Consider the following 18,658-nt stretch of genomic DNA (forward strand, 5'->3'; position numbering starts at 1 on the left):
AGCGCCAGGCAGAGGCCCGGGCACTGGTGGCTTCACCTCCAGGCCAGGGCCACCTCTCTCCCCACCCAGGCCTGCTGGCTGAGGCCCAGCATACAGAGATGAGGTGTTCAAGAAGGTCAGAGGCCTGTGTCCCGGGACCTGCTCACAGACCTGTGTTCTCCAGGCCACAGTCCGGCCCTTATGAAAGTACTCAGGGCAGGTCTCAACCCTTCTCCCCTGCTGGCCAGCAGGTGTTGACTGCAAGGAGGCAGAAGCCATGAATGAAATGAGATCCATCACGTGCAGAACTGACGAGAGGACCAGAGCAGACAGTGGGAAGGCTGGGCTCTCGGGCACCATGTCCAGCAGTGAGGGGCTGGCCTGCAACCCGAGGGCAGTCCCCAGAAACAGAAAGTGGCACCCAGCAGAGGACGTCTGTGCTGGGCTTGCTGCCCGCCTGTGGCCTGCCACTGCCCCTTCTCCATCCCACAGGGAAGCCAAGGACCCCCTCCAAGGACAAAAACTCGGGGCTAGACAGCCACCAGAGGACATCCAGCTCTTGTCCATCGTCTTTCACCAAGTTCAGAGAAGGAGCTGATCTTGGAGTCACACAGCTGAGAGGGCAGGACCAGGAGGACGTCATCCCCAGCCCTGGAGCTCCAAGGTGCCCCCTGGCTTGGGCACTGAATTTGGACACAGAGGCACTCCACGGCTCCAGCCTTGACTTGGCCAAGACACTCGCGTGGATGGAAAGACGGAGCTGGTTCCGACCCGGCCATCTGCCTCAAGATGCTAGCACCACTCCCAGGCGGGCCAGGGCTCCTCCTGCGTCTCCAAGCCGGGGGCTCCAGGAGGAAGGGGCTTGGCCTGGGAACAGCAGACGCCACCGCTGGGGTCTTGTCTGAGGCCTTTGTTCTCTCCGGGACGCCTGCGATCAGCTGAACTCCCAGCCCAGATTCTGCCGTCTCAGCAGATCCTCCTGGCACGGGCAAAGGGACTGCCCAGACGGCCCCACCTGCCCCTCCTGCCCCATCTTTGTACCCCCCTCCTGGAAAGCAAACTCCAGACCAGAGACTGTCCTAGTCTACTCCACAGGGAACAAGCTGAGACCGGGGCACACTGTGGAAGGGGACTGTCCCCAGGAGCAGGCCCATGTCACAGCCAGCGTGGGCTGTGGTCTACTAAAGGGACCTCCACTAGCCCAATCCCCTGTCCTGCCACAGTGACCCACGGCGGAAGTGCAGGCCCTGACCCGCAGCCACACTGCCGTCCTGTGGCTGGCCCTACCACGTCTGCACAGTGCCACCCTGACCTCCTGCTCCACCTGTGTGCCGACCTCTCCACGCACCCCCGGGGCAGCCAGGCCCTCCCTCCTGCCTTCTCGCCCGCCCACCCACCCATTATCCCAGGGGAAGTCCCTGCATTGCCCCTGCATTGCCCCAGCACAGGAAAGGGTGCAGGGCCTGGAAGGGCAGCACGGGCAGCCCCCGGACAGCAACTGACCAGGTGTGTTTGCCAAGGTGAGAATGTGGCCAGAGAGGAGGGCGGAGGGAACACAGGGGAGCCCCAGTGTCCACATTTGGGCCACTGTGCCCCGTACCTGGCCGGCGGCTCCCCACGTGAAGGCAGTGGCCTGCAGGGCCTCTCGGCCTCCCCCGTGTCCATGGTTCTGTTGGAGTCCTGCTGGCACCGAACCAAGCTCACAGCACTCCCGCAGCCCACGGGCACTTTGCCCCAGAGAGGACGTCTCATGGCACCAGCAGAGTCCCTGCAGGGTGACTGAGCCACAAGTACGCAGTGCTGACGGCAAAGCGAGGTCTGCACACAGCCAGCAGCACGAACCCAGGCCTGACAGAGGGAGGCTGGGCCCCACCATGCCGATGTCCAGGCCTGGAGACGGGAGCTGGGCAGGCCTGGCAGAGGGAGGCTGGGCCCCACCATGCCGACGTCCAGGCCTGGAGACGGGAGCTAGGCAGGCCTGGCAGAGGGAGGCTGGACCCCACCATGCCGACGTCCAGGCCTGGAGACGGGAGCTGGGCAGGCCTGGCAGAGGGAGGCTGGGCCCCACCATGCGGACTCCAGCCCTGGAGACGGGGGCTGGGCAGGCCTGACAGAGGGAGGCTGGGCCCCACCATGCGGACTCCAGCCCTGGAGACGGGGGCTGGGCAGGCCTGACAGAGGGAGGCTGGGCCCCACCATGCGGACTCCAGCCCTGGAGACGGGGGCTGGGCAGGCCTGACAGAGGGAGGCTGGGCCCCACCATGCCGACGTCCAGGCCCCACCATGGGGACGTCCAGCCCTGGAGACAGGGGCTGGGACCGCCAGCTCATCTTCATACCCCTCAGCCCTCCACTGTCAGGACCTCCCTGGGAAGGCCCAGCTGGCCCCGCGCAGCAGTGGAGGCCTGAAGGGCCCTTCAGTGAGAGTCCCTGGCCAGGATGCTCAGGGTGAGAGCCCAAGGGTGCGGCAGTCTGTGACCCTGCCCAGGGATCTCCCCAGCACCAGCCCTCACAGTCACTCACAGCCTTCACACCTGGACTGACTGAGCCACAGTGGATCCCAGGGAGAGAGAGATGCGAGGGAGGCTGGCGTGTGAACTAAAAGAAGCCACCAGAAGGCCAGAGGCAGAGTGCTGGCCCTGCGCCCTGCCCTGCCACCTCTGAGGCACCATGGCCCCCACACCTGGAAATGGGGCCAAGAGCAGCCACCACGGTCTGTGACAGCAATGCCCGAGGGCGCTCGCAGTGCAGGCTGGCTATGATGAGGAGCTCAGCAGGAAAGGACCCCGGGCTGAGCAGGGGAGGGACCTGCTGACTCTGCACAAAGACCTCCACATCCACCAAGTGGGACTCACACAGAGGGGCACGCACATAGAGAGGCACACGCAGAGAGGGGCACACACAGAGAGGGGCACACACAGAGGTGGGCACACGCAGAGAGGGACACACGCAGAGGTGGGCACAGGCAGAGAGGGGCACACACAGAGAAGGGCACACAGAGAAGCATGGGCACAGACACACACGGGCACTTGGGGAGACCTGCACAGGCAGAGACCTGCACAGATGAACAAGGAAGAACTGAGTGACAGAGGCACAGTGAAAAGGTGAAGCTGATGTGACAAGGGTGACGGCGCAGGCTGGCTGTTCCGAACGTGTCACTGAAGTATTCCTCAAAGAACAGCCTTGATAACAAGAAAAATAATTGATTTCTTATTAATAAGAAAAGAGGGTTCTTTCTCTTTCTTCACTTTATCAACTGTGTTTCTAACCCATTTTGAGTTCGAGAAATAAAAGCTCTTTGCACGACTCTCGTGCTGAACGGGGATGAAGGGCGGCAGAGGCTGGCTCCTGGTGCTGACTGCGTGCCCCCGCAGCCCTGCCCACCACGCCCTCCTCCGTGCTCCAGCCCTCTGGTCCCCGTCTCTGCTCTGGCCTCAGCACCACAGCCCGCTGCTCACTCCAGGTACCTCCCGGCTCAGGTTCCCAGGAGGCAGCTCCTACGTTGGGCCGAGCCTGACCATGAGTAACTGACCGTGGACAGCACAGACTCACGGTTCTAGGTCAGGCCCCACCTGATCCGTCATCTGGCCTGGAGGACCAAGTCATGTGACATACCACGAGGACACTGTCAGTCAGGGGTCCTGAAGACACAGAGCCACAGGACGGGTAGGGACAGGGTGGAGAGGAGGGAGAGGTAAGGGAACAGGGCAGGAGGAGAGCCAGAGACACAAGAAGAGAGGAGGCTGAGGAGGCTGGGTGGGGGTGGAGAGTCAGGATGTGCAGCGTGGGCGGGCAGGGGCCTGGGAGGAGTCGCCCAGGCCCAAAGGCTGTGGGCTGCAGAACCCTCTCCTGCTCCGCGGGGCTCCACCCTGCTCCACTAAGGGTTAGCTGACTGGGCGAGGACCACCATATTGTAGAGAGCTATCTGCTTTACTCCGAGTTTATCGATTTAAATGTTAATCTCATCTTTAAAACACCTCCCCAGAAATACCTAGACTAAGGTCTGACTCCATATCTGGGAGCCGCAGCCCATCCCCGCGGGCCCTGAAGCTCACCCTCATGGGCTTCCCATCAGAAGGCGGGAGCGCAGCCTGCTAAGATGGAGCCGCTCCCTGCGGCGAACACTGCCCCTCAACAGGGATCAGAGACCCGTGGCCGGTCAGCCAGACCAACCAACAAGCCAGGCGGAGCCCCTGGGCACTCACCCGGGACCCAGCCAGCTAGCAGAGGGGGCCCCAGCTGGGCCAGCCACTCCCCAGAAGCAACTGGCCCAGGTCCCTGGGGCTCGCTGACCTTGGCTGGTGGCTCTCTAAGTCTCCAGCCAGGTCCAGTGTGATTTAATCCGCTCCCCAAGGAAAAGGTCACAAGGTGGAATCCAGTGGCTACCACCAGCACCGACCTGGGGGCTTCCCACACATGGGACTCAGGAACGTGGGAACACAGCCCCAGCCAACCAAGACAGGACAGAGAACCTCCATGACAAAGGTGGCGTGAGGACTTCCGGGGACAGCCGTGAGACCATCGCCAGGTCTCAGAGAAGGTCCTAAAGGGAGCCTCCTCAAAAACCCAGGTGGCCCCGCGGCTCATTCCCCACCACCAGCTGAGAGCTCCCCGCCCCTCGACGGCAGGCACAGTCGGCTGCCCACTCAGCATCCCTGTGGCCACCTACCACTGAGGGCAGGAGAGCCTGAAGGCAGCACCCACGGTGGGCAGGGTTGCAGCCACCAGCCAGGCACCTGGCAAGACTGGAAAAACAGCCAGCCCTTCTCTGTAGAGCTTCATCCCCCAGAACCAGCTGAAAGGCCACTGGACCCAGGGCTGAGGACCTCACAGCAAGGAAAGGCCTTCTAAGGCTAAGAAGCGATGAGGGAGTTGGGCTTTAAAACTCGTGCCCTCTGAGCTTAGGAGGAAGGAAGTTTGGATCTGCTGGAGGAATTCCTTCTTCCTCCTCCTCTGTGACCCTGCAGCTAGGCATCAACCTCTTCTCAAGTCATGGAGAGGGTAGGGAGGAAAAGGGACAGAAGCAGGACAGAATGGTGCACACTGCTACGTGGCACTGCCACCACTGCTGGACACACTCACAGCCTGACCCCCTGGCACAGTGAGCACCCAACAGCAAGGGCTGCATGCGCCAGTGACTGACACCTCACAAGGACTCGAGTACGATGGATGGTGGACACCTGGGCAGATGGGTGGCAGATGGATGGACGTGGGTGTGGGTGGTTCAATGGGGGGTGGCTTGGATGGTTGATGGATGGACAGACAGATGGATGAACACATAGATGGACAGAACAATGCAGGGATAGGTGGGTGGGTGTGTGGGATGATTGGGAAGATGGAAAGAAGGACGGATGGATGAAGGATGTGTGGATGGAAGGGTGGATATGTGCACAGATGGGTAGATGAGTGGCTGGGGATGAATGGACATGTGGATGGACAGGTGGGTGGGTGAATCGTGGGGTGACACACTGACTTAAAAAGGTCACACAGTGAAACACACACACAAGAAAATAAGCATCCGATGTGCTTGTTTGCCCACTGTTGCCATGCCAACACAAACATCCCGCGTCTGGAACACCCACAGGGATGACTATCTACTTTAATTGCTGTTTTTAAAAGTCAAACGTGCTGCTCCTCTGGTTATAAACTTTTAGAAATATTTGCTTTAGCCCAGGAAGCAGCAACCCTAACTTCATCCCCTGGAGTCTGGCTGAGCCCGGGAGGGGGCATGACGTGAACAGTGGCTGGCAGCCCCGTTTCCCACCGGAAAGCCACCTCACCTTCTGAGTGAAGAAACTGCTCTGCCTGAAAACTGCAAGAGTCTCATTTTTCTCCTGCAGTGAACAATGCACACAAAGAGGTCAATCACTGCTGAGGCCAAATATTCTCTCTCTACCCAGCCAGCCTCATCTTTAGAGTAAGCCTGGATTTCCACTGTCACTGTCCCTCACGCTTTGTGCGGGAGTGACGTGAGGTCTGTGCTGATGTGGCACTTCAAGAAAGCAGGATGTTTCTAAAAATAAAGTCGGGACTTTGGGAGGGCAGGGCAGGGCACCTGCAATCACGGAGCATGTCCTCTGTCCCTCCTCACAAGGGAAATCAGACGTTTCTCAAACGAGAACTGCCCATCTGACCTGCGTCAAAGCTGGACCGATGGTGACTTCCTGTCTGCACCTGAAGTCTCCGCTGACTGAAAGCCAGCCCCTGGAATCAGGAAGGATCGTGTCCTGCCAGCCACCTGCTCTCGGAGACCCTGCCGTCTCCAAGGGCTCCTGCACAGTACCCCCTCCGCCCACCCACCCCCACCCTGCGTCTGGCACCAGGCGCCCCCGCAGGTGGGACCTGTCACATTTACACCTGCACTTGGGTGCGGTCCCGAGGTTGGAGACGTCCGCCCACAGTGAACACGCGCCCCTAGAGCCAGTGGCCTGGCGGGAGGCCCACAGGACCACTCCTCTGGCCCCCACAGATGGGAAGACAGAGGCCCTGCAGGTGAGGCCAGGAAGGTGCCCCAGCCACCCCCTCTCTGCTTGCTGGCCGTCATGTCCTGAGCGGCTTCCTCTGCAGACCCTTCGTGATGTTCTGCCTCACCTCGGGCAAGAGCAATGTCCACCAGGGACCAAGTCGCTGAAACTAGGAGTCAAAGTCAACCTTCCCGTCTCAGCTGTCCTTGTCAGGTGACCGGGTCACAGCAAGCATTGCTGACACAGCTTCTGTGGGGGTGCGCTCCTGGCCCTGCATTCAGTGTTCATGATCGACAACGTGCAGGCACAAGGTACACAAGAGAACATTTATGGGTAGCTGATAAAAATTCTGTGACCAGAGATTGACAGAAGGTCAATCTGCAGCTCCTCTAGGAGCAGTGGCCAGTGCTGCCCCATTCCGTGTCCAGAATGTGACTCCAACAGACAGCAGGCACCGACCGTGAATCCCAGGGAGCAGACGGCAGGGTGCAGGGCTGCCTGATATCCAGGGTCCTAAAGCCTGGTGTGACCACTGTCCAGCAGAAGTCAGCAGCCACTGGGCAGAAACCAAACAGGAAACAGCCATGAGCTGGGGGCCCCTGGAGCGCAGAGCAGACAGAGCTGTCAGCGAGTGTGGTGGTGGGTGTGGTTCTCAGGCACTCGAGTCACAGAGTGTCGGGAGGGACCGTCCTCAGGCAGGCACAGCTGGTGGCAAGATGGTGTCCCACGCCCAGCAGCCCAACACCCCTCCCTGCACCCGCCCTCAGCTGCCACAGGCTTACCCTGTAGGATCTGTGCTGCTAACATTGTGAAGGACCAGGCTCAGCTAAAGGGACGGTCCTCAGGAAAATCGCACCCAGAACCCAGGCAGGAAGCCAACTCAGGATCCCACAGGAGGCCAACCAGGATCCCTGGTGTAGATTCAAGCCATGGCGAGATTATAGAAGCCTACCCTAAAATAATCTAGACAGACACGTAAAATAATGCACACAAATGCAGCCTTATTTACAGGAGCAAAAAGAAAAAAATGGAAACAAAGAAATGACCAGTAATAAGAATTTCATTAAGTAAATGTGGCAATTTACTTAAATACTATGTGGCCACTAACGATGACACAGGAGCAGGGTTGACACTCAGTGGTAGAGCACTTGGGAAGCACACCTAGATCCTGGGTATCACCCCAGCACAGCAAAGGAAGGAAAAAGACAATGTCCCTGTGCAGAGCTTGAATACTGAGCAGGATCAAAACACGCGGCCACGTTTTAAAACACGTGAGGTACAGACTAGGACGTCCATCGCCACCCAACTGTTGACACGTGATTGACACAAGGAGAGGTCTGCGAGAACCTGCATCGGAGGAAAAAGTCCAAGAAGCTGATACTTTTCTCTGATCATAGGAATGTGAGTCATTTGTTCTATCTGTATTTTTCAAATTTTTCTACTATAAACATGTACAACTTGCAAATTCTTAAAAAAAAATCTTTAAAAAAATATGTTGCAGAATAAAAATACACAGGATGGAGCAATTAGTGGGAAAGAGGGTGTTTCATAATTCTTTAGCTTATGGCCTGGAGAACAAGCTGCCCAGCCCTGGCTTCAAGCCGGAAGGCTACTCTGACACATCTGTGTGCACGGCCAGCTCCACAACTGCAGGGGGTGGACACGCTGAGCCGCTGAGAGGGCGCGGGAGTGAAGGCAGCGTGGCTCGTTCCCAGAGTCCTTCAGACCGCAGCAGAAAGCAGGAAGAGCACTCGTGGGCCCCAGGGCACACACCACGTCCCTGGCTCAGGGCAGCAGAAGATGCATGTCTCCCACCTAAGCAAAACTGTTCCGCCATCCGGCTGATTCCAGGTCTGCAGAAGCCCACCTCTGACGGGAAAATCAGGGTTCTCCTGGTTCCCCTCCAGCCCTTCACCACCTCACCCACCACCTCCACAAACACTCAAGGCAGGTCAATGCCAAACCCACGCCGGCTCCCGCCTCGGGAAAGGTCCTCAGGTAAGCACCTGGCTGGCTCTGCAGGTTGTGGCTGCTGAGACTCCTTTACCTGTGCACAGATAATCACACTGGGCAGCTGCCCATCCAGCATTTTCCTTTAGTCCCCAAACCAGGAGCCACACTATGCTGCTCATCAGGAGGATGGTTTCCCACTTGCATTTCTCTGTGGTGCTATTTGCTGCCTCCCACAGCAGGAGTTGAGCTTGCAGGGGTGGAGGGCACTGTCAGCCCCAGGCACAGAACCCAGACACAAAAGGAACACCCAGAACAGGGGAGAGGCCCACAGCAGCACCCTGCCCAGGACAGCAGAGAAAGGAGAAGGACTTGGTAGAGGCCTCCGAGAGACCACGCAACACAGTCCGACGCCTAAGCACCCAAGTCCAGCACGGCACGGCAGAAGGGCAAGGCCCTCAGACATGTCCCCTCTGCAGGAACCTGCTGAGGCCTCTCCCAGGGCCTGGCATCCAGACGGACATGAGACCAGAGGCAGTGCCCACTCTCCCTCTCCCCTCCCACAGAAGCCTGGAGGCCGGGGCTGTGCAGACAGAGCTTCAGGCAGAGCCGGGACACTGTGTCACTGTCAGAGCAAACATGGTCCCAAAGCTCCAGATGTGAACAGTTCGGCTGCTGACAACTATGCAACTCTGCCTTTGTGGTCAGCAGGCAGCCACGGACAAAACCCAAGGGACACTCACAGCTCGATCTGCAAAGAGGCTTCCAGCAGAGCCTCCAAGAAGAGCCCGGAGCTCTGCACCGCCCCTCACATGGCCAGGTCCACGGGCTGCTCCACGGCGGCCCAGCACTGAAGCCGAGCCACCCCGACGCAGCGGCGTGCCAAGGGACCGGGGAACACCAGCGCCAGCCACTTCCAGAGCAGATTTGAAACTCTGAGCACGTGAGCTCATCAGCAGTTAGTTCTGAGCGTTATTTATTTTACCACACCTTGGTGCAGAAAAATTTAAAGGCTAAAAAACGGTGTTTTAAAATGGAGTGGGGACTCCTGCTTTCTGTCAAGACGGACCAGCAGCGGCAAGAACAGATAGGAGTGGGGGCACAAAGACCTGATGTGAGGCCACTGGTTTCAAAACAGGCATCGGCGAAACAGGATGGCCCAGGAGGTGGACAGAGAGGCTCGCGCCTCCCCAGCCCCTGCCCAGGGACATCACAGGATGGAACTCCAGGATGGCCCTGGAAAGGACAGGCCAGCGCTCCAGGGAGGGCACAGACACCACTGTGGAGAGCAGAGGGCGCTGGGTCAGCTGAGCACCGGCCAGCACACGTGCGGCGGCAGGAAAGGGCCCCCAGTGGACTAGAGAGCAGTGTCCAGCACTCACCACAGCGCCTGTTCCCACCACGGGACTGAAACCTCGAGACGGATGGGGCACTGGGCATGGCATTTTGGAGGGTCTTGCCTCAGCCACCTCTTGGAAGTGATTCCTCTCAGCCTGAGGACTGCTCCAATCTTGCCTCAGGACCAGAAAGAGCCACGCTGTCTCCACGTAACTGCACCCAGAACAAAGCCAAGGATAATGACTGGACACTAAAATATTTGGTGCTCAACAAAATGAAATTCACAGTGTCCAGAATCTCATAAGACATTATCAAGCATGAGAAGAGGCAGGAAAGTAATGATCCATCATTAAAAGATGAAAACATTCCATCAAACCAGCCCTGAACTGACACAGACGTCAACGTTAGCAGCCAGGAAAGGCTACGCCATGGAATCGCATTGCACAGGTTCAGAACGTGAAGCAGAGACACGGAGGCCTGTGCCGAGGTCCACGTGTTCCAGAGATGAAGACTGACCTGAAATAGAGGCGATCAGTAGCAAATTAGGTATCGCAGAGAGAAGACCTGAAACCGTACAGATGTAAGAGCAGAAAGCACGCAGGTTAGTGACCCCCAGAGAAACGGACAGGAGCCTCTCACAGGCACTCCTGGAACCTTCGGAGGAGAGGGGACAGAGGAGGGGACAGAGCACACGGCTCAGGAATCAACACCCCAGAGCGTCCAAGTCTATGAAATTATAAAGCCGTAAATCTAAGTTAAAAACCACAAATAAATAAACAAAACCCCGAGTGTGAGAAGCAGGAAGAAATCCACGCCAAGGCAGATCTGATCAAAGGGCAGAGAGGAATCCTCAGGCCGTCAGAGACACCAGGGCACAGAGGTAGGGCAGCTGCCGTGCCCCTGGACACGGAGCAGAGGACAGCACAGCAGCGTCTAGTCTACAGCAGGGGCCGAAGCCGTCCCACCAAACATCACTCAAAAGTTAAGGTAAAAGAGACTATTTCTTGGGCATAACCAAGCTGGATGTCAGACGTCTTCCCCGCAGAAGACAGAAACATGCTCCCACACAGGGGGACCCACCAGGTAGGACCCCACCGTCCTGCCTATTTAAATCTCAAAAAGAAACTGTTCAAACAAAATAATGAAAACATAGTGTAAGTTGCAATAATGTAAAGTTAAAATGTGTGAAGACAACAGCCCAAAGCCAGGGCTGGGGAGGAACCAAGTGTTACTGCAGGCTCCTCCAAGGCTCAGTGGCAATATTTGAAGTTAAGCTGCAATAAAACTCAGAAGGGTATTACAAATGCTAAAGCAAGTAGGTTCACAGCGAATGACCAATGAACAACAGAAAGTGTAGTGATATTAACATGCATTTAATTGCAAAGACATAGAAATGGAGAGAAAATAATAACAGATGGGACGATTAACAAGAGGAGAGATTTAAACCCAGTCCTGCCAATTATCACATTAAGTGTAAATGGTCTAAATATCCCAACTAGAAGGCAGAGGAGGTCAGGCTGGGTGAGAAGGCTGGGCCCACCCACCTGCTAACACACCAGGCAAAACCAAGGACGGAAGCCCACTCATAGCTAATGCTGACTTCAACAGAGGAGGAACAATACCTATATCGGACAAGGTGGATTGCAGAGCAAACAACATTACCAAAAATAAAGAGTCTCTTTAGCAAGAAGGAAGAGGAATGTTTGTGTTCCTAATAACACAGTTGCAAGATACATGAGAAAAACTATAAAAACTTCAAGGAGAAAAAGGCAAATTCCCAGAGAGAGTTGTAGATTTCAACTCTTCTCTTTCAATAATCAGTGGAATAAGTTGAAGGAGGCTGAGGCAGGAGGATCAAGGCCAGACTCGGAAATTTAGCGAGACCCTGTATCAGAATAAAGTATAAAAAGGCCTGGGATGTGGCTCAGGGGTGGAGCACCGTGGGTTCAATCCCTAGCACTGGGGAAAAGAAATGGCAAAATACACAGACATAAAGTTAGGAAGGCACAGAAGATCTGAACTGTCCACCAACTTGATCAAACTGAGATCACAGAATGTTCCACCCAAAGACAGCAGAATATGTTCCTTCTAAGTGCCCAAGAAACATTTCCAAAATGAGTCATACCCCAGGCCAAGGAACAAGTCTCAATGAATTTAAAAGGATTTAAGTTCACAATTTATACTTGCTGCTGCTGATGGAACTGATTAGAAAGCAACAGCAGGAAGATGTCAGGAAGATCCCCAGATATTCAGCAATTGTCACCCCGTCAACAAAGAAACCAGGAGGAGTCAGAAGGCACCCTGAACACAGTGAAAATGGAGACCCTGCTCGCGGCTGCGGCCACCTACGTCAGAGAAGAATCACCTGGCACCCTGGCCTCGTCTTCACCTTGGTGAGGCAGGAGCACACCGAGCCCCAGCAGAGAAGGGAGCGAAGAGCAAGGTGGACATGAGCAGCATGGGCACGGCAACCAAGAGGGAAATGGACGTGTCCAAGGCTGGCCTTCACAAACCACACAACAGACCTTCAGGGGCTGACGCAGGAAAGAAACAGTCCCCGAGGGCAAGGCGGACTCTGCGGCTGCTCGGTGACCTCAGGTCTCAGGACAGCAAGGGGAACTCATGCACGACTTCATGCTGGTGATCCCAGGCACACCTGTGAAGTGGAGGGTCTCTGGGTGGGAGCAGACTCCCAAGCTCGCTCCAGAGCAAACACCCTGGAAGGCCTTTGCCAACGGGAAAAATCAAAACCGCAGCTAGAAATCCTTCCACAGCTAAGTAAGCCCCAAGACTAGGGCCCCACTAGGGAACTGGACAACATGCTGAGACCCACTCTCCACACCCTCTCCAGACAAGGGAAAGGGGCAGTGCATCCCCACACCTCCAGGAGGCAAAACCTACCCTCAGGGGCCAAAGACAGACAAGAAAGAAAATGGAAGACCATCCCCCTCCACAAGCCAAAGGCTGGCAGGAGGCACCAGGAAGCAGTCAGGGCACAAGCTCACCATTGGACTGTGGGGACACGCTCCAGGGTCAGAGGCAGGACAAAATTGCCCAGGGTGCACCACTAGAGTCTGCACCTCTACAGACATCAACTGTGTCTTGAAGAGTCCTCCTTCCCTCATACAAATCCACCCTGAAGGTCAAATAAAGCCACAGTCCTTGGGTAAGCTTCCACTTCAGCCCATGGGCTCCCAGGGCCCTGGGTGCTGCAGGGCTGTGCAAAGGATGCTGAGCAACACCCTGCCCTAAGGCCAAGCTCCTCAGGTAGGAATGCAGATCCCTCTCTTCTGGGGCTGATCAGCTGTGGGCAGACAGAAAACCCACCAGCAGCTGGAGTTGGAGCCCGCCTACGATCCCAGCTACTCGGTTACTTCAGAGGCTGAAGCTGGAGGATCGCAAGTCTGGGCCGGAGAAGTCCATCTCAAAATAAAAAAATTTAAAAAAACAAAATAAAAAGGGTTTGTGATGTGACTCCGTAGTAGATTCAATCCATTGAATCACTGGATTCGATCCCCAGAACGACTACGTAACTAAATAAATAAAATCCTGCAAGAGCAGAGCCAAGAAGGCCCTGGAACCACAGGGCAGTTCTGCTCGTTCTCCTCCCAGGTTTATGGTCTGAGGTTCTGAAGATCCGGGGTCTCCCCTTTCTCTGCCCTCAGGAGTGTTGACACGTGGGGAGAAGCCGCCCCCTCCAGAGGGAAGAAGCCAGTTAACATGATAACATGGATCCTTGACCCTGAGCCGGGCCTTTTTAATCAGGTGGAGAATGCAGCAGGACCCCCACACTGAGGAGGCTGGAAAGCGGAGGAATGCGGGACAGCTGTCTGGCAGACAGGTGGCACCCAGGGGGAGTGCCTGTGGGCCCTGGCCGACCACATGTTCCCCAAGAAGCTGCCTCCCTGGGCCCCGCGGCCCGCCAGCACCGGGGTTTCTGCCACAGACTTGGTTTGGCAGAGATGCCGGGTTTTGAAGTGGCCTGGGTTGCCGGGTGGATGCTAGCTTTGCAAAGTCGATTCCTATGACCTCAGCAATAGAGGCTGCAGGGAAGAGAAAGGAGCTGGGGAAAGAGTAAGGCAGAGGGCAGAGGCCCTGCTGCCCAGAGGACCCTGCACCGTCTATTTAAATGTACTCCCCCAAAGGCTGGAGTTGAGTAGACAAAAAAAGGGGCAGAGTAAAAACATGCGCTTGGTCTCCGGATACCAGCTTTCCTCCTGTCGGCATGACCGTGTCGACCGCAGTGTGAGTACAGAGAGGAGCCTGCAGAGCTGCACCCAGCACGCACCCCGGGACCCTGAGGCCAGGCCCTGCTGCAGCGCACTGCAGCCACCTCACACTCTTAGGCAGAGGGAGCTCAGGGGCAGTCCAAACCGGAATCCCAAGGTGTCTTCTGCCCCTGTTTTCTGAGGCCCCAAGCTACATGTGGGACTGTCGCGTTGAAACACGGAGGGCCCAGGAATCACATTCTCCTGTAGCTCTGATCCAGTCCCTTCCAGAAGCTGGGTGGGGTCTCCAAAGTGAGGGACAAGGCGAAGGTGGGACGGCCCAACGGACTGTGGGAGTGAGGTCTTGGTGCTGACCTCTGTCACATCGCCAACTTCTACCACTTAGTTCTTCAAAAAAGAAAGCAAGCAACAGCAAGTATGAGGGTGCAGAGAGCTAGCAGAGGAGCTGCAGAGCCCTGCTTCTGCCAGTGCCTGTGCCCTGCCCTGCTGAGCCGGTACCCACCCACGCCTGCCCCGACCCAGACACAACATAGGGGCTGCCTCCCTCCTTCCACTTCCCCAGCCCACCCTCTCCTGTCCTTCCCCAAGCCTGCCACCCCACCACACCACCGGTCCACTGACGCACTCAGGCCACGCGGTAAACACATTCTCCCAGGGAGAGTGCTGTCACATCACGGGCTCCGGCACTTAAACCCTGGCTGGGTTCTGGCTCCTGGCTCTACCCTCTCTCTGCCCGTGAGTCCACAGTCATGGCCACGGGGAGCTGTGCGTAGCCAGCTTCTTAGTGGAATGAAGGCATTTGGATTTCACCCAGACTCCGCTCAGTTCTTGAGGGATTCCATCAACCTGACATCTATGCTCCTTGCCTCACAGAATCAATGACATCAGATGCTCCCATTTCAATCATCTCTGAAAGCCCCAAAACTCCATGTAAGTAGGATATAAATGTCTGCAAATGTGCTCTTTCAGGAAGTCTCCCAAGTGTGGACAGAGGTTTGAGCCTGTCCCCCTGGCTCCTTCACACTTCCGGTTATATCTTTGCTGAAGGCCACACATGCACAGAAGGACAGAGAATTCCACTCTTCTCCTACAACACTCATTTTGAAATAGTCGGTTTTTTTTTTTTTTTTTCAAAAAGCAATTAAGATTTGGGAACAAACACAGAGCAAGTATCAGGCTCTGACCATATGTGAAAAATGGCTTCAGGGTCCAAGTTTCTCCCACTAACTCACTAAAGAATCAATCCAGTCATCCACACTGGAGAAACCTCACCCTGTCCCACGTAAGTCCATTTCTTGGGGTACTGTACCCTCCTAGATCTTGGTCCTGGCTGACCATCCACCCCCTCTGAAAAAGAAGGACAGTCTTTTTCAGCTCTCAGGAGCAGTTTCCTGTGGGCATTACAGCCCCTGCACAAAGCTGCCTGCATAGCCATGACCCACCAGGAGAGGTAGGCCATCCGTGTACAAGAAGGCTCCCACCCACTTCCTGAACAGTTCACTCAAACTTTTACAACCTTTGCAGGCTCTTCAGTGGTGCCAAAAGTCTTCCAGTCCAGCCAAGAAAAGTGAAAACTATTTTTGGCATGCAGAGGGCAGCTGTAGGAGGCTGAATTAAAGTCGGCGCCTAAAACGCATGCTTGCCTCTACAGAATCTGAATTTTTCTAATCCAAGTATCATCAGAACACACCGAGGCCTGCAGCGAACTCTGGTGGCACTAGGTCCCTAAGAAGCAGGCTGTGAAAAGGAAAGAGATTCCTCCTTAGGAAAAGGTGACATAGAAGTTCGTGCAGGTTTCTCTGGTCCACGGAGAGGTCCGCAGAGTACGAGACACATTGTATCTTATTTGAATACCAAGTATCCGGGAAGTTCAGCAATTGGGTAAACACGCTAGGCCACATTGGAAAAGGAAGGAAGGACGCACTCTGGGCTGAAGAGCGCTCTGAACCCCATGCGAGGACACTGGCTGAGGTCGCTATGGTCGCGGGAACTGAAGCTACACATGGGAGGTTTCCCCGAGCGCGGGGGTGGGGTACTGCACTGAGGGAAGGGGGGGGGCAGGGAGACAAGAGCAGGGGAGGGAGGAGGAGGGGCGACCGGCCAGGAGCCCGACGCTCAAGGAGGAGAGTGGGACTCAGCCGGGGCCGGACTGGACTGGAGGAAGAGGGGAGCGAACAGGAGAGAGAACGGGCCCTGGGGGAGGGCTCGGGAGGCGCGCGGGGATTTCCCTGGCGGTTCCCAACCCTTCTCGGTCCAGCCGGGGATTCCAAGTTCTGAACAAAGGCGGCTCCCGAGGCCCCGCGCTTAGAGCTCGGTCCGCCCCTGGGCGTCCAGGCCCGGGCGGACAAAGGCCCGGCGCGCCCTGCGCCGGGTTCCCCGACGTCCAGTCACCACGTCCTGCGACCCAGGATCCCCGGCACCGCTGAGCCCACGAGCTTCCCGCGCCCCTTGATCCGCACGAGCCCCACGAAACCCCACGTGGGGTCCCCACCCCACGTGTTCCCGATCAGCCCTGGGTCCCGGGCCCCACTCACAGGATGGAGGTCTGCGGCGCCACGGCCGGCACGGCCTCCAGCAGCAGATGCATGCAGCGCACGGTGGTGCGGAAACACAGACAGCGGCTCGGACAGCCGGCGCCTGGCTTCTGGGCGACCACCGCCAGCGCCCCCAAGCCGCAGCACAGCACGAGAGCCAGCAGGCAGCGGCGCGCGGTCTCCGCGGAGCGCGCGGTCATGGCCGACGGTGCGAACCTAGGCTCGCTCGCACCGACAGACTGTACTGGGCCCGGCGCGTCCACCGCCGGCTCTCGACTGAGCCCGCCTGGCCGAGGCCCACGTCCCAGCTGTGCGCGGGGGGCGGGGGGGGCGCCAGCTGTGCACATGCGCGCCGCTCCGCCCTGCCCCCTCTGCCTCGCCCAGGGCGGGGGCGGGGCGAGGACCCGAAACCGCGGTGTCCTGCTGCTGCGCCCCCTCCGCGTAGCCGGGAAAGGCGACAGAAGCGAGCGAGGTCAAGATGTGGTGGCCACCGCAGGAGCTATGGGCGCAGGGCGCCTGGGGTGCAGGGGAGAGGTTCGTGACCCAGGTTTGAATCCCCGATTCTGCTCTTGGAACCCAGAGGACTCAGCGCTAAGTTTCTCCACCTTTCTTAGCCATTCCTCCTTGTGTGCAGAAGGGGTATGTTGTTGTTGGCGACGTCACTGTTTTTTAACACTTTTGAGTGTTACAAAACACTTAATATGTTCCAGGCGCAGTTCCAAGCACACTTTGGTGCTCTCTCCCTGTCGCCACTCCCACCCCCATATAAAACCATTTAACTTTCATTACTTTTGGAGAAACTGAGGCCCCTCCTCCAGGTGCAGTATGGAGACAGGCAGGCACAGTGGCAAGTTTAAGAGCCAAGCTGCCTACTCCCTAAGGCCTCTACCCTCCTGCTGTCTGCCTCCTCTTCGCTTTAGAGTGGAAGAACCCTTGGCCTCACAGGTGGGTGTTGTGTGCATCTGGTGGGGAAGGTCACTGTGAACCACCCCCACCCTACCCCCAGGAGGGAAGCACCAAGGCTCACATGCCCACTGAAAGACTGCGTTCTCACACTTCTCCGTTGGCTCTGGCATATGGCTTCTCACCATTCTACAGGCAAGGACCTGGAGGGCAGGCCTGGCCCCAAGGTACAGGGTAAATAGGTGCCAGGCTCTGAAATAGACCGCGGGTCTGTGCTGACCTGCCACTCCTGAGCTCACACAGGTGTTCTGTACCTGCAGGTTTGCTTCTGAGGGCCCAGCCTCTGGGAGCAGTGAAGGGGGGTGAAGTCCAGCTCGGCTCTCAGGAGGATTCAGGCCGCAAGGCTAGCCAGGCTGCACCATCTAGGGACTCACGGTTGTTGGGAGGAGGCTCCTGTTCCTTAGCATGTAGATCCCTCCACGCCTGCACACCTCTGACCACAAGTGTTCCCAGGGAGAGAATTAAGAGCCCATGGAGACAGCTTTGGTTGCAGCCTCACAGCTGGCAAGCCTGCATTCTGCTGGACCCCACCCAGGCTCCAGGGAAGCACATCAGAGTGTAAAGGGCAGGAGGCTGGACCAGGACTGCTGTGGAATAGTGTTCCTCAGTTTGCACATGGTCAGAAAGTCAGGGCATTGTGGAGTCAGACGAGCAGGCCCATTTAGCCAGCAGACTGTGATGGGACCCTGATGATGGCCACCTGCAGCTCCCGCAGACCCCGCATGGAGGGCACAGTGTATCCCAGCAGGACTGCCTTGTGCAACATCAGCTGGAAGTTCAGAGTCCTCAGCCCCTCACACATCTCACCAGCTGCTTGGGAATTCCATGGCCCCACATTCCCCCTCCAGCTGGACAACTCACTGGAAGTCCTCACAAGACACAGGGAAGAGTGGAGTCACTGTCACCAAGTCATCATGAAGGGTACAAATTGGTACCTATGAAATACAGAGGCATGGGGCAAGGTAGGGAAGGTTCCAGACGCAGAGCCCCTGTGTCCTCACTGTGGAACCCAAATGCTCACCGTTCACCAGCCAGGAAGCTCTGAGCAATGCCATCCAGAGTGTGGACCGGGTATCAGCTCCACAGCATGTTGAGTGAGTCTCTGGCCAGGTGCTGAACTCAGCCTCCAGCACCCCTCCACTACCGGAAGTCAGACAGACATCAGTCCTCAAAGTCCCAACATTCTTATCCTATGACCAGTC

General features: G+C 57.0%; 1 protein-coding gene across 3 annotated transcripts in view; it reads right to left on the reverse strand.

Annotated features, from left to right (window-relative positions):
• Pxdn (peroxidasin) overlaps nucleotides 1-16,785 on the reverse strand; it is an 80,582-nt gene extending 63,797 nt beyond the window's left edge. For all 3 annotated transcript variants that reach the window (XM_026412849.2, XM_077791752.1, XM_026412848.2), the window contains exon 1: nucleotides 16,494-16,785. In XM_026412849.2, the coding sequence (XP_026268634.2) occupies nucleotides 16,494-16,693 (200 nt within the window). In that variant the 5' untranslated portion in view covers nucleotides 16,694-16,785. The remainder of the gene's footprint in view (nucleotides 1-16,493) is intronic.
• Between the last annotated feature and the right edge of the window lie 1,873 nt (nucleotides 16,786-18,658).

The sequence above is a fragment of the Urocitellus parryii genome, chromosome 12 (genome assembly GCF_045843805.1).
Source record: "Urocitellus parryii isolate mUroPar1 chromosome 12, mUroPar1.hap1, whole genome shotgun sequence".
Classification (NCBI taxonomy): Eukaryota; Metazoa; Chordata; class Mammalia; order Rodentia; family Sciuridae; genus Urocitellus; species Urocitellus parryii.